Below are 14,731 nucleotides of genomic sequence, written 5' to 3'. Positions count from 1 at the left end.
CACATACAGAAATGGGAATTCTCACACCATTGACAATAATGGGTGGGTTACATTGTTTGTTTTCTTAGAGTGTTAGCTACAGATCTATCTATAGTACAGTCATTCATTTAGTCAGTGACTAGGTATTTATTGAGGGCCTCTGCAGTCCTTACCAGGGGAAAAGGGAGGAGTCATTGGTTGTGATGGATACATTGTGTCTATATAAATACTGGTAATTCTTAAATCTCTAGCAGGAACCAAAAGCTTTCTCGGACAGTCACTTCTAAATCATTCTCCTTAGAAGTCCCCAGAACAGTGTAGGACATGCCAAGATTTGCATCCCCTCCCCCGACTTGGTGTTACTCACTCCAACTAGCACCCATGGGCTTAGCTGATACAATCCCTCTTAACGTTTTTCCAGGGAGATTAGAGAGAATAGCATGAAAAGTACGCTCTGAGCTGTTAAAAGAGTAGGAAATTATGGTCCTTTTTCTCATCAACAGAAAGTTTGTTGAGCATCAGTTGTGACTAGGTACTGCATCAGTACTAGGGGTACCCAGTCTTCCTGGGAGGCTGGTCTGCCAACAAGTGACTTAAGGAGCTGCTGGCTTGAGGTTAAGGTAGGTAGAACCAGGAGAGGTATCTTTGATCCACCCTGATGTTACTGTGGTGAGGGGGCGGGTAGGGAAAGGGGAGGGGGTTAGGTGTGAAGTAGAAATCGGTGATGTGTATACCTGCAGTATCTCAGAAAAAACCAAACAAGTTGCCCTTGATGGAGAGTGCTGTTGGAACCCCTCGGTCTTGTTAATTGGCCTCTCTGTCTTTTAGACCAGAGCAGAGGAGACTTCTGACTCTGACTCGGATGGATCAGCGTCTGTGCCCATGAGACTGCCCCTCCGCCCCCCGCTCCCCCAGTATGAGGAAGGGGCGGCCACTATCCACCACCGTGAGTTCTGCCCGGGACCACCCCGGGAGATGGGCTGTGGGGGTTGTGGCGCATTCCAGAAGGATCTGTGAGCCGCAGCCTCTGCACCACGCCCTCGGCGGCGGGGCCAGGTGTGCGCCCGGGTTGCGGAGGGGGGGAGCCGGGGGCCGCAGCGAGCCGGTTTACTGCTCGGCGCGCGCTGAGTGTTTGTCTGCCTCGGAGGGCTGGGTCCTCCTTGTTCACAGGTGAGTCACGCCCCGAAACACGGGCTCTCTTCCTGTCGGGACTGAGTCAGGTAGAAGAGGCGATAAAACCACCTGATCGAGGTAAAAGGAAGGCACAGCGGGGCGAGGACTCGGCGCCCGGCAGCCACCCGCAGCGGCGGAGCGCACCCCGGCCATGCCCGCGCTCTGGCTCAGCTGCTGCCTCGCCGTCGCCCTCCTGCTGCCCGCAGCCCAGGCCACCTCCAGGAGGGAAGGTGAGTGCTCCCACCGCGCCTCCGACGTGCCCTTCCCTGTCTGAACTCACCTCGAGGAGCCTCACTTGGTCAGCTCAAGGATCTCTGCAGAGCGTCCCTCTCCCTACCTGGGGCTTCTTCCGAGATGGGCTTTAAAGTGACCGGAGTTTTCCATAAAGCCCCCGGAGTTAAAAACAAGGGTTTCCTCACCTCACAGCCGGTCCTCTTTCAATTCTCTCCCTTTCTTTTCTTTGGCACCAGGGGATGCCCCCCACGCCCGCCGCTCCCCGTTCAATCAGTGACGAGCTGGCCTTTAAACAGTCCCCTGTATATTTACCTGAGGGTGTCGGGTGGGAATTTTTTCAATGCCCGCAGTACCTTCTGTAATCCCCCTGTTATCCGTGTTGTATTTTTGAGATGGAGCGTGAATTGAAGCTCTTTAGTAATCCTCAAAACTTCTGTAAAAAAAAAAAAAATGTTACTTCCTACAAGAGTTTCACCTCCCAGGGGTTTATTGGACTCGAACATTGAGTATCATTTTATTCTTACCTAGGGCACCCAGTGGCTGTCATGTCTTGAGGAGTTAAGTTCACGTAAACAAACCTTTGTGAGAACCTAGCAACTGTTCTTCATAGGCCTATGCCCTGTGATCTAAGATGACACATAACGAGGCTTGTCCCTGGCCCTTAGCAGAGGTGTTTTCTTCTGATTACCCCGACGTTCACGGTCACGTTATGGTTGCTTCCTGCATTCGAAGGCATCCCAGCTATCACGGATCCAGGCCACAGCGCACTGATTATGTTATAATTGTCACCAAAAAGGGGTAACTGTGAAATGATAGACATGATCGTTTTCTATAGTTACCATTTTACTAGTTGTCTCAAAACATGTTGTGTGCCTTAGATTTGTAAAATGAACTTAAATATATATTCATATATATATGAAAGTGGTCATGTGGAATGGGCTCCCTATGAGTTAGGATAAGTTAGTGAAACCTAGTAGAAAGCATCCTAAGCGCAAAAATAGTCTCTGAATATTAGAATTAAAAGTAACTGTGCATGGATCAACTACTAAGTTTGCCCAAGGCCACCCAAGCAGCCATTGGCAGTGGCAGAGTCTTTGATCCAGGGGTTCGTAAGCTGAGCCTTTTTGATCACATTATAAAAGTAACAAGAGAAATATATATATTATATGTTGTATGTATGCTTTTTCTTTTACAGGGTAGGTAACCATTACAGCAATTTTCCTCTTGTCTATAATTCAACGTATATGTGTGTGTTCATGTTAGATAACAAAAACAAAATATATAGGATGCCATCAATTGTTAAATAGTCAGAGTCAACATCTGGGACACTGTGTTCTCTCATAGCAGACTTTGTATCTGAGCATCCCATCCAGACACAAAGTCAGAAGTGCTGTTTAGACTCATGTTCACATTTTCCCCTTCCTTAGAGACAGATTGAGATATTATGTTCTCTCCTCAAAGGGCTTCATTTGGGGGCCAAGTAGGACTATTAAAAACTTGTCATTATGGTAGATCATTCATATTTTTCCATTCATGGCACGCTGGGATGTACTAGGAGTTGGGCTAAAAGTATGGTACCTGTCCTGATCCAAAGTGACCTGTACCTGAGGCTCCTGTGGGCTGTGGAAGTCTGAAGTAGTGATGTTGCTTCCTGGTTTTTTTCTTGCAGGTGAAATTATGGTAAAGATATAATTACCAAGACTTACAGGGTTAGTCTCAGTTAAAACATCAGCTTTAGAGTCAGCCTGACCTGGCAAAATTTTTTGTTTATTCACTTGTTAATGCCTGTCTTAGTTACCATTCTATTGCTGTGAAGAGACACCATGACCACGGCAGCTTACAGAAGAAAGCATTTAATTGGGGCTTGATTACAGTTTCAGCACGTTAGTCCATTAGCATTATAGCAGGGTGCAGTAACCGAAAGTATCTCCTGGTTGGTAGGCAGCAGGCAGAGAAAGACTGGGCCTGGCCAGTGGTTTTTAAAACCTCAAAGTCCACCCCCTAGACACACCTCCTCCAACAAGGCCACACCTCCTAATCTTTCCAAAACAGTCCACTAACTAGGAACCAAACATTCAAATATATGAGCCTATGGGGATCATTCTTATTCAAAATCCTTATTCAAACCATCACAGTGCACTCTCGATAACGTTTCAGGCTCCTCAGCTGCTTGTAGTCTTCTTCAGCTCCTAAATGAAATTATTAGAGCTATGCAAACTTTTAGACTTGGTGAAAGGAAGGTTACCATAAACTGCCTTGCACAGCTGGACTCCACATTTCTTTAGAGAGTCCGAAGCCAGGAGTACAGGTACAGTGAATTCAGATGCCCAGAGATCAGTAAGAAACACAAGGGTTCTCATTTGGTATCTCATAGCTGGGTGAGAGACTGTGGCATGTGTCCCTAAAGGTCTGGATCATAGCTCTGGGGAGGAGCTTGATAGAAAAGTAGCTGTGAATCTGGCTACGAAGAGCCTTCGGCTCCAGGCTGTGTATCTAGGATGGTGCCTTGGAAGCAAAGCAGAGTTGCAGAGAACTGGTGAACAGGAATGGTGTGGTTGTGTTCATATTTTAGGGAGGCCGCTGCAAGGCTAAGAGGGTGGCGTGAAGTGAGGAGAGCTGAGGAAAAGGCCATTGCATTAACTTAAGCCAGAGCCAGTGGGAGGGAACAGCTGAGAAGAAAGACATCAGAACTCAGGAGGTAAAGCTAGAGAACCTGGTGACCACTAAGTACACAACTGTGAGGTCCTGTCACTTTGGATCTCTGTGGACTGCCAGGGCTTTTCTTTCCTCTCCTTTCAACAGCCCAAGAAAGGTGCTGAGCATCCCTGCTGTTCAGGCTGACGCCTGCTCCAGGATTCAGTGTGGGGAAAACATTGGACAAAAACCTAAAGCAGATTAGAATCCCAACACTGGCTCTCGAATCAGTCCTTCTTGCTTTTCTGTTGTCCACCGGAACACATCATGTACTGACTTATCAACCCCCACCCCACACTCTTCAGAACTTGCCCAAAGCATGTAAGGTGGCCTTGTACTTCCTGATGAATGTTGGCTAGTTTGACCAGCTTGATTCTGAAAACATTTAGTGGTGTGTGTGTAGTAGTTATCTGTCTCTTTATGTTTAACTTAGTAGATGAGTCACACAAATATAATTAAAGTCATATAACGTACAATATACTTAGTTTTGATTAGTTTGCCTTTCATGAAATAATTACATTCATGAAGTACTTTGCATTCATCTTCAGAATTCAGATGTTTGCCTTCCTAAAGCTGCTTCCATACAGTTTGTTTCTTCAAATAATTTTTTTTTCTTTCTGAGATAGAGTTTCACTTTGTTGTCCAGGTTGGCTTTGAACTCATGACCCTGTTGTCTCCATCTTCTGAGTGCTGGGGATCTACGTAAGAGCTACTGCGCCTGGCTTTGAATCTCTTTCTATTGTCAATTGAAAGTGCTGAGTTTTCAAAACAGAAGGTTTAAATATTTGGGAAGCACATTGTAATCTTCACAGTATAGTCACCTTGAACTTCCTTGTGACAACTTCCAGCACTCATGATTGTGAGATAAGGGACACTGTGTTATGTTAGACAATTTGGTATTTTTCTTACTGGTAAGTATCCAATATATCGAGTAAGGTCATTTTAGCTTAATGTCTCCCCCAGATAACACCCAAGTCATCGAGAAAGTACTCTGTAGTATGTAAGATTTTTAAAGGACTTCAATGCACCACTCCTCCCGCCTAGGATCATTTTTGGTAAAATAAAAAGTCTATCCATACAGTAAATAGGAATAGAGAGTTGGGAATCAGTGTGAGCTGGGAACTCCTTTGGGGGCATTCATTTTGGTACCCTGAACTGGGGCACTGATTTAGTTCTAGCGGTCCACGAAACTGTCAATTTGTGATTGCATTTATTGGAAAGTCAGGATATGAAATTGCCGTGTTGAGGCAATCCTGGGAGTGTTTCCTGTTTAAGCCCTCAGTAGTTCTACCAGACTGACATTGACTTTTTCTTGGGGAAATTTGCAAGGCAAAGGACAAGACCCGAATCATCGATCTCAGACCAGTGCAGAAATAGGAGCTCTATGATTCTGGAATTCTCTAATTTAGTCACAAATGAAACTTAGCAGATTACTGAAGCATTTCTGGGGCTTTGTTGTAACATAAACCCCAGAAAGATGATGTAATGTTTGAATCATCTCCAAAGCCAAAAGCTGTCTTTTTGGTGTCTGTGGGTGACTGTGTGTCTACAGACGTTCCTTCCTGCTGAATGAACACGCTCCTTCACATCACAGCTGTGAAAGGAGAAGTGTGGGGAGGCTATTCCTCTAACACTGGCCAACACAAGGCTGAGTTCCTTCTGCCGCAGGAGAGGAGAGCTGGAGATCTGGGAGCCAAGGGTCTGTATCCTGGCCTTCCTCAGACATTGTAGCCCAATTACAGAACTCCAACTGTATCTCTTCCAGATTTTATTTTTATTTAAATTGAGAATATGAATTTCTATGTTGGGAAAAAAATCAATTTGCAGCCAAACTACTTCCCACAACTAACTCAAAATTAGACAAAATGTCTAAACATTGAGCTGCACTTTATGTGGAAGACTTCTTACAGCAAAGGTTTACACATCTCTGTTGTTTCCTGGAGCTAAATGCTTGTCCCTGTCCAATGCAGGGCAGTGAAGTAGGAGCTCCGTTCATTCTGGAACGGCCTTGCTTAGTCCCACATGACTGAATGAGAGTGTATCTGACGCTGATAGAGAGTAGGTCCAAGGGGACTCACCCAACCTCTTGTTTTATAAGAGGAGGATGATAATCAGGGAGCTAAAATCATTGCCTGGATTCCCATGACTGGGCAGAGCCAAGCTGGGTTCAGCAAGTATAATGCATGTATGACAGGCAAGCCAAGGCACCCAAGATTGCTTTAGCTGGAACCCTATAGTTAGTAAGAGGGCCAGGATTCACTTGTACATGAAAGTTCCATTCCCAAGGTAGCGCCTTGACTTATTTCTCATTCTAAAAAACAACAAACAAACAAACCTATACACATATCCCTTTTTAGTCATTAGAGGGGATTATGGAAGCTTTTAAAAATATTTTATTTTCATTTATGTGTGTGTATGAGAGAGAGAGAGAGAGAGAGAGAGAGAGAGAGAGAGAAAGAGAATACAATATTTTTCAAATAGGATTTTTACCGAAAGCCATCTTACGAACGCACTTCATGCCCATTTTCCAACCTTGTCAATCACAATAATTGCAGCCATTCTTTTGCTAGAACCCAGAAGTATGACAGTATATTGTAGACACGTCCTTATTTAAGTGTATCTGTAAAGGAATGTAGTGATAGCCAGAAACCTTAGCTGACATTTATGTATGGAAACCTATTGCTCATAAAAACAATAAGGGACTTGGGAGAAATATTTGTCTGCCTGGGCTCAGGTAAGAAGTCCAGGTCATCAGGCTGAGTCACCTGCAAGCCACACATGTGATTCCCAGCCTAGGCTGTGATACTACGTCTAATGAACTGGTAGTGAAAGGAGGTACTTCCTTTGAGCTCTGGAGCGCTTCCTGCTGTGGCCTCACCCACACTGCATGGGCAGCATGTGGATCAAACAAGGGACTTCTCAGCAGATTGGGCTATGCTGGCTTAAAATGCAACTGAAAAAAAAAAAAAAAGGAGAGAGAAAATGGAATTCAATTAAAGGCCTCGTAGTGAGGGAAATACCCTTATTGTAATCATGTCAGTCTTTGTTGGAAACAGTCACACACTAAGCCATAAGGTTCGAGGTAAATTTGAATGATGAAATATTCATACTTTGTTTTATCTACTTAAATTGAGGATCACATTAAATGTCAGAAAGAGACATCTCGTAGAGGAGATTTTTAAACTAGGAAATCTTTATGAACATCTCATTATCACACCTAAGTGTGGTAGAAAGTAATATTTTCATCTTAAGCAGCTTAGATTTGAAGACTGGTTTTTTTTCAGACAGGATCAAAGATTCTAATGAGGTTGATACCAAGTGACAGCTGCTGGGTATATTTTGTTTTGGATTTCATAAGGAGTGTATTATTTGAATATTTGTAAAAATAAATTTAAGAACACATTAGAATAGATTCCTACTGAAAGGACACCTTTGATCGTTGTTTTTCTACTTCAAGCAGCCTGTGGCAGCTGTTTTGAAAGGGAATAAATGTTCTCCAGTTAATCCTTATTCACCAAGTTCAGTCCAGGAGGACTTCTTCCTGCAGGACCTCATGATAGGCGAGTTCTCGGAGATGGGGGTGACGGTTACTTCTGCTGAGCATAAAAGGGCTGCTAGTTTGCAAGAGACCAGTCCTTTGACTCAGAAGTAGGGCATGGTCTCCAAGAGGATAAATTAACATCGAATGTTCAGTGTAATTTCTTTGAACAAAGAGAAGAGCTATTTGAGATTTTCTTGCCTTAACTCACGACTCCCCATGATGGTTTCCTTTTACAAAGCAAGAGTTATAAGAAGCAGAGGAAAGAAAGATTTCAACTAAACAGTGTAAGTCGGGCTGCTGGAAGTCCTGCAAACCCATCTCCTCAGGAGGGTGAGGCAGAAAGACCACAATTTCCAGGCCCGCTTGAGATATAGAGCAAGTTCAAGACTCCTCTGGGCAGTGTGTGTGTGTGTGTGTGTGTGTGTGTGTGTGTGTGTGTGTGTGTGTGTGATCCTGTCAAAATAAAAGAATGAATGAAAGGACAGAGGTTAGCTCGGTGTTAGACCAGGTACCTAGCTGTCTAGGCTCAGTCCTTGTCATGATAGATAGATAGATACATACATACATACATACATACATACATATAGACATACATACATATAGACATCCATGATAGATAGACGTTACTACAAAAGATAGATAGACAAATACATATATACATGATACATACATACATACATGCATGATAGACAGACCTTACTATAATAGATAGATAGATAGATACATACATACATACATGATTGATAGATAGATAGATAGATAGATAGATAGATACATACATACATATATACATCCATGATAGATAGACGTTACTACAAAAGATAGATAGACAAATACATATATACATGATACATACATACATACATACATGCATGATAGACAGACAGACCTTACTATAATAGATAGATACATACATACATACATGATAGATAGATAGATAGATAGATAGATAGATAGATAGATAGATAGATAGATAGATAGATAGGGTCAATTGGGGACGTTATGTGAAACTAGGCTGAAAAGAAATAGGCTCAGCGATTAAGAGCACTGGCTGATCTTCCAGAGGACCCAGATTCAATTCCCAGCACCCATGCAGCAGCTTACAACTGTCTGTAACTGCAGTTCCAGGGCATCTGACATCTTCACACATGCATACATGCAGGCAAAACACCAATGCACATAAAATAAAAGTAAATCATTTAAAAAAAGAAGAAATAGATCAGATCATGTTCATCTTTATAGGCTGCATGAAGGAATTCCAATGTATAATCTTAGAAGAAAATAATGGCAATAGAGAGCTTTAAACAGAGGAGCAGAGACAATTTATATTTTGACAAGATTTTCTGGCTGCTGAGTGAGTGGAAGGAAGTGAGATAAGCTTCATGGAGTCCAGTCAGAAGGCTGCGTCAATTCTGATTTGCTCAGGATTGGATCTAGACTGACCATATGACCATAGTAGAGACAGACTTGGGTGGACTTGAGCTATTTGGTGGGTTCAACTCCAGTGTGGAACAGGCTAGCGGCAGCTGAGGAAGTTGTCTCTGAGGCTGTGAGGATGGCTTCCAGCCATCTGACTTGGAAGTAGTGAGGTTTTGTTGTAATGTGTTTGCTTCTTTGTTGTTTTGAGACAGGGTGTCACCGTGTAGCCCAGGTTGGCTCCTTAAGCTCCAGTTCCACCTGCCTCAGCCTGTCAAGTATGGGCATTATAGGTGTCTGCCGCCATGCTTGGTTTATGAGTTTATTGTTCAATGGGTTTTGTCCAAAGACAGAACCAGCTGGAGAAGTGGAGTGGATGACTGAAGTCGGGTATGAGAATTGGGCCAGGAAACCTCTGGGGAAGGTTGAAATGGTGATACCTACAGTTATGAAAACCCTTGTCTTGAATGGGATCGCCAGGGGAGTTACAGAGGGAAGAGTCCACACGGCTGAGGCTTGGGGAACCAATGTTTGGAGTTGAGGAAAGGTAGGATTCAACAAGGCTTGGTTGTGGAGGTGAAGTGCCAGGACGAAACATGCTAGCATGACCTCACACTGTCTAAGAGGGTTTGAGAAAAGCAGGGGGAGGATTTGATGTCTCAGAAAGGGAACCCAGAAGGCAGCCGAGGAGGCAGAAGGCACCTTTCCCTAAATAAGGAAGACAGCTCAGTGTGAACCTTAAACGTCCCCGCTTGGATCCAGTCACAGGAGATTACTGTAACTTACGCAGAACTGTACCCAGCAGCTGAAATGGCAGCGGGAACAGCCAGGCTCGCATTGGCCAGCACACGCGGTCAGGTTCAAACTTGCCGCTGAGATGCCTAGCTCCTGAGGTAGTATTGCTTGCGTGGCAGGCTGCCCCATCAGGGCCTGCTGAGCTCATGCCCTCCGCCTGCTGCACCCCTGCCCCTCCTCCATGCAACCCTTGGCTGGCTGCCCACTGGTGGCTCCTGTCTCACAGGCCAGGCAGAGATGGTGAGCCCGGGACAGAGATAGCTCCTCTGGTGTCAGAGGCAACCTGCCAGAAAGTTCCAGACCTCCCTTTAATCGAAAACACCTTCCTCTCCGGATTCTTTGCTCATCTCACTGTGGATGTTTTGGTGTTGACACATGAGCTGTTTTCACAACGAACGCCATAGAGAAACAACAACCATGTGTATTGTGTTGGGGAAATTTCTGTGCAGTTCCTGGGGTGAAACCTGGGGGGGTCTTCATGTGCACACAAGCAGACACTGGACCACTGAGCTACATCCCCACCCCTACATTTTGGGAAATGTCAAAGTGCATTTCTGGACTTCTGGGAGAATTCTGAGGTTCAGGTTTTTATTTGGCTTTTCTGTTTTTACACTATTTGCTTATTTATTTATTTGTATGTATGTGTGTGTTATGTGTATGTGTGTATGTGTGGCTGTGCACATGCTATGGCGAGCATGTAAAGAGATCAGAGGACAACTGTTTTTCTCTTTTTTCCATGTGGACTCTGTGAATTGAACTCAGGTCTTTAGGCTTGGCAGCAAGCTCCCTTACCCACTGAGCCATCCCCACCCTGACTGGCTTTCCTTAGGGCCAGGCTGCCTTTATTATATCTCTCCCACCTCTTCCTCCCTCTTCTTTTTCTGCTTTCTTCCATCTCTCCGTCCATCCATCCATCCATCCATCTATCCATTGCATCTATCCTAGCAACATCGGTGCCAAGTGCTGGACCAGGTACCGTTGGAACAGAGAAGAGAGAGATTCTGGAGATGAACTGGGTAATTGCCACAGATATGATGTTGTAAATGGAAGTGGTGAGCTCTGTGATCACGTGAGGAGGATCGCTTCCGGCGACCAGAGAGAAGTCGCTGAAGGTTGTGATCAGGGAAGTGTGTAATCTGATGGATGTTTCTTAGAGCACCCTGTGAGTTCTGTGGAAATGGCCAATCTGAAGGCCGGAGGTAGCAAAGAGCTTAGGGTTCCGGAATTCGTGCAAGGGTCCAGATGTTGAGGCCCAGGGAACTACGGAAAGAGAGTAAAAGGAGGGGCTGACATGGGCCAAATATACAGGGTTTTCAAAGGAGTTTGTGTGTTTTCATTTTGTTATTGTCTTTAAGGCACCAGTAAGCACAATGTTCATACACTGCCCCGGGGTAGAAATGAGGTTGCCCTGGTGAAAAGCTGGGTGTAGATGTGATGTGTTTTTGTGGGGTTTTGTTGTTTGTTTGGGACAGATTCTGCTCTGTAGACCAGGCTCACTTCTAACTCATTGCAGTCCCCCTGCTTCAGACTCCTGATTATTGGAACTACAGGCATGCGCCCCCACACCTGGCTCAGAGCTTGCTTTTAGCACAATAAATAGGCTCTTCATCACACTGGTGATCATAGGTTTGCCAAGTTATGACAATTCCTGGTAGTTGATCCAAAAGGTGATATTTCCTTATGGGAAGTTTAAAAGGAATACTGACTGGATGAACCTGTGCACCACTGGTGATCTCCCTCAGCCTTGCCCCAAGGACAGCCCTAGGAAACATTTTCAGTTTCCTTTCATTCTCCTCAGTCTACAGCTTGGAAACAGCCTTTGCCCCTTGGTTTCCTGTCCTGACTTGTCAGGGGCCATGTTTAGTGAGGGGTGGGAGTGAGTGCTGGGAACTGGCCCAGAGTGATTCCAGGCTCCTGGCTCCATTGTTTAAAGAGGGTTTCCAGTTCCTTTGATCTGTTCGCCCTGAGGAGTGTGGGTGGTAGTGGGTGGACCAGCCCGTGTCTAGCTGCCTGGAGGTCTCCTAAGAAGCACCTTGAGGGTCAGCGACTGAGCTATTACAGTTATCACTGTGATACACAGCACGCAGTATGCCAGACACAAGTGCCACCCACGCTTTCCTAGACTTGGAGAAATACGTGAAAATCTTTGTAAAATGATTCCGGTTCCCAAGTGTTTATTTAGGGCTGGAGGTGAACTTGATGAATTGCATTCCTTTATCTGTGGGGAGACCTGACTGGCTGTCAAGAGCTGGAGCGTAGAGGATAGAGAAGCAGATGAAATTTGAAGAGGTGTTTCTGGCTTGGCGAGAGTGCAGTGTGAATGAATTCACCAAGAAATACTGACTGGGATGTAGCAACAGCAACAGTTCAGTTTTGAGCCCCATGTCCGGGCTTCATGTGGGTTTTTTATTTTCTGGGTTTTTTTTTCCAATAGCTTTTGTTTCTGTGTGTATGTGTGTGAGGGCCTGCACATGCCATAGCCCATGCGCGCAAGTCAGAGGACAATTTGTGGGAGGCGTTTCTCTCCTTCTACAATGTGGGTTCCAAGGACGGGATTTGGGTTGTCAGGCTGGATGGCACAGTGTCTTTACCTGCTGAGCCACGTTGCCAACTCTGATTTTGTGTTTTCTGATGCAATCTTTCATCTCTTTATCTGTCTGTCTAGCTATCTGTATGTAGGCATGTATATATATTTAAATTGTGTGTATGTGTTTGTATGCACATGCATGTATATACTTACATGCATGTAGAGATCAGAGGACCATATTGTTTCTTGGAAGCTGTTTTTTGAGACAATCTCTCATTAGCTAAAGACTCACTGATTAGGCTGGCTGGCTGGCCAGCAAACCCCCGGAACCCAGCCCTGCCTCCTCAATGCTGGGGTTACAAGCATGTGCCAGCACACCCATAATTTTAATGTGGGTTCTGGGGATCCAACTCAGGTCTTCGTGTTTGCATAACAAGCACTTTACTGGCTGAGACATTTCTCCAGCCCCTGTAATGATCTCTTAATGCCAGCTCCTAGACCCAGGTCTCCTCACAGGGAAATCGGAAAACATGGGTAATGTGATAAGTGCTTAATGAATATACACAAATTATAAACGGATTCAACATCAGCTTTGGGAAAATATAATGTTGGTAGCCCTTTTATGAAATCTTGCTGGCTCATGAAGTATTAGTGTCCAAGCACCCAGGGTAGTCTCCCTGTTGGATAATAAGTGGTATTGATTAGATCAACAGCAACAACAACAAGCCAGGTACGGTGGCTCACAGTTGTAATCCCAGCACCAGGAGAAGCTGGGATGGAAGAATTGCTATAACCCATGGCTGCATAGTGAATTCTAGGCCAGCCTGGGAGACACACACACACACACACACACACACACACACACACACACACACACAGGAAATAAACGACGTGGGTGTGCATTTCCTTGGCTAAGAACACAAGAGGGAAAAAGAAGAAGAGTCAGGGAAACTACAATCTATCAGTGTGATGGGGCATGGTGGCACACACCTGAAATCCCAGCACTCAGGAGGCTGAGGCAGGAGAATCTCAACTTAGAGGCAAGCCTGGGCTACAGAGTGAGCTCCAGCTCAAAACAGAAACAGCAAAATCTACCGAAGAGGTACTTTGGAAAGAAAGGGTTTATAGCCTGCATCATTTATAAAATGATAGGGACTCATTGGTTATGTTTTTACGTTTGTGGTAACTTACCAGAAAGTCGCTGCAGCCAGCGACACATGAGCAGAGACCATAGGCAAGACAAGCATTAACTAAAAAAATGAATTCGTAACTGGCATATAGCGCTTTTCAACCCTCCCATCCTTTTCTATTCTCCATCCATGTTTACATTTGTTTATGTCTCCTGGTTTATATAGTTTTCCTTAATAAACATCACTATCCTGATATGCTCTCTCTGTTATTCATTTATCTTGGTTATCTGCCACCCAGACTCTGATGCCTCTTTGAGGGCTGGGGCATCGCCTGGCTTTGCTTGCTGCTGGATCCTGGAGGCTGGAATGACCCGGCACATGTTAGATGCTCAGTGTGAATTTGTTCAGAGTGGATGAGTGGAAGGACTATTGGTAAACGGCTTGCTGCTGACTCAGGGGATGCCCAAGACTCTTGTCTTAACTTGCACGGTCATCATGTGCCTGTTCAAGGCCTCCGGATGAAAGCTGGGTGGTATATTTATAATGTTTGAAGCTGGGTCAAAGTTTGGAAGGATAGTAACAAATTTGAAAATAAAATTGAAAAAAATTTCCAGTTCTAAAATCAAACACATCTAAACACAAGGGAAGGAAAAGTATAACAATCAAGATGTTTTTAGAATTTCCTCTTATTTCAGAATCTATTAGGGGATTGCATTTAGGTCTGTTCATCTAGGTAGACTGAGCTAAACTGGACTCCCATGGGGAAGACTAGGGAAGAGTGACTGCTGAATTTATATATATATATTTTGAGACAGGGTTTCTCTGTGTAGCTTTGGCACCTTTCCTGGATCTCGCTCTGTAGACCAGGCTGGCCTCGAACTCACAGAGATCCGCCTGCCTCTGCCTCCCGAGTGCTGGGATTAAAGGCCTGCGCCACCACCGCCCGGCTAAATTTGTATTTTTAATACATATGCAGATCCATGGGAGCAGGTGGAGCTCTTTAAACGGTAGGAACACAGACATCTGTCTCCAGGGCTGGTGTTGGGGCCGGGTGCTTCCAGGTACTCGGCCTCTTATTCAAGGAGTTGTAATCAAAGCTCAGAGATTTGCAAAAGAAACTTCATTTAAAGCAAAGCAATAGGAAAGATCAGAAGACACAGCGAGGAGCATTGGACCACACGAGTGAAGACACTCACAGCCCTGATTACTGTTTGCAGTGTCCAGTGTCCTTTTGGAGTTCAA

General features: G+C 44.8%; 1 protein-coding gene across 1 annotated transcript in view; it reads left to right on the top strand.

The window, feature by feature from the left end:
* Nucleotides 1-848: 848 nt before the first annotated feature.
* Nucleotides 849-14,731, top strand: part of Lamc2 (laminin subunit gamma 2) — a 67,837-nt gene continuing 53,954 nt past the window's right edge. The window contains exon 1 of the mRNA XM_052737197.1: nucleotides 849-1,382. Within this exon, the coding sequence (XP_052593157.1) occupies nucleotides 1,304-1,382 (79 nt within the window). The 5' untranslated portion in view covers nucleotides 849-1,303. The remainder of the gene's footprint in view (nucleotides 1,383-14,731) is intronic.

The sequence above is a fragment of the Peromyscus californicus genome, unplaced genomic scaffold, assembly GCF_007827085.1.
Source record: "Peromyscus californicus insignis strain IS unplaced genomic scaffold, ASM782708v3 Scaffold_14__1_contigs__length_90479793_seg_2, whole genome shotgun sequence".
Classification (NCBI taxonomy): Eukaryota; Metazoa; Chordata; class Mammalia; order Rodentia; family Cricetidae; genus Peromyscus; species Peromyscus californicus.
Note: the sequence above shows the minus strand (reverse complement) of the source record. Positions and strands in the feature narration are given on the sequence as shown.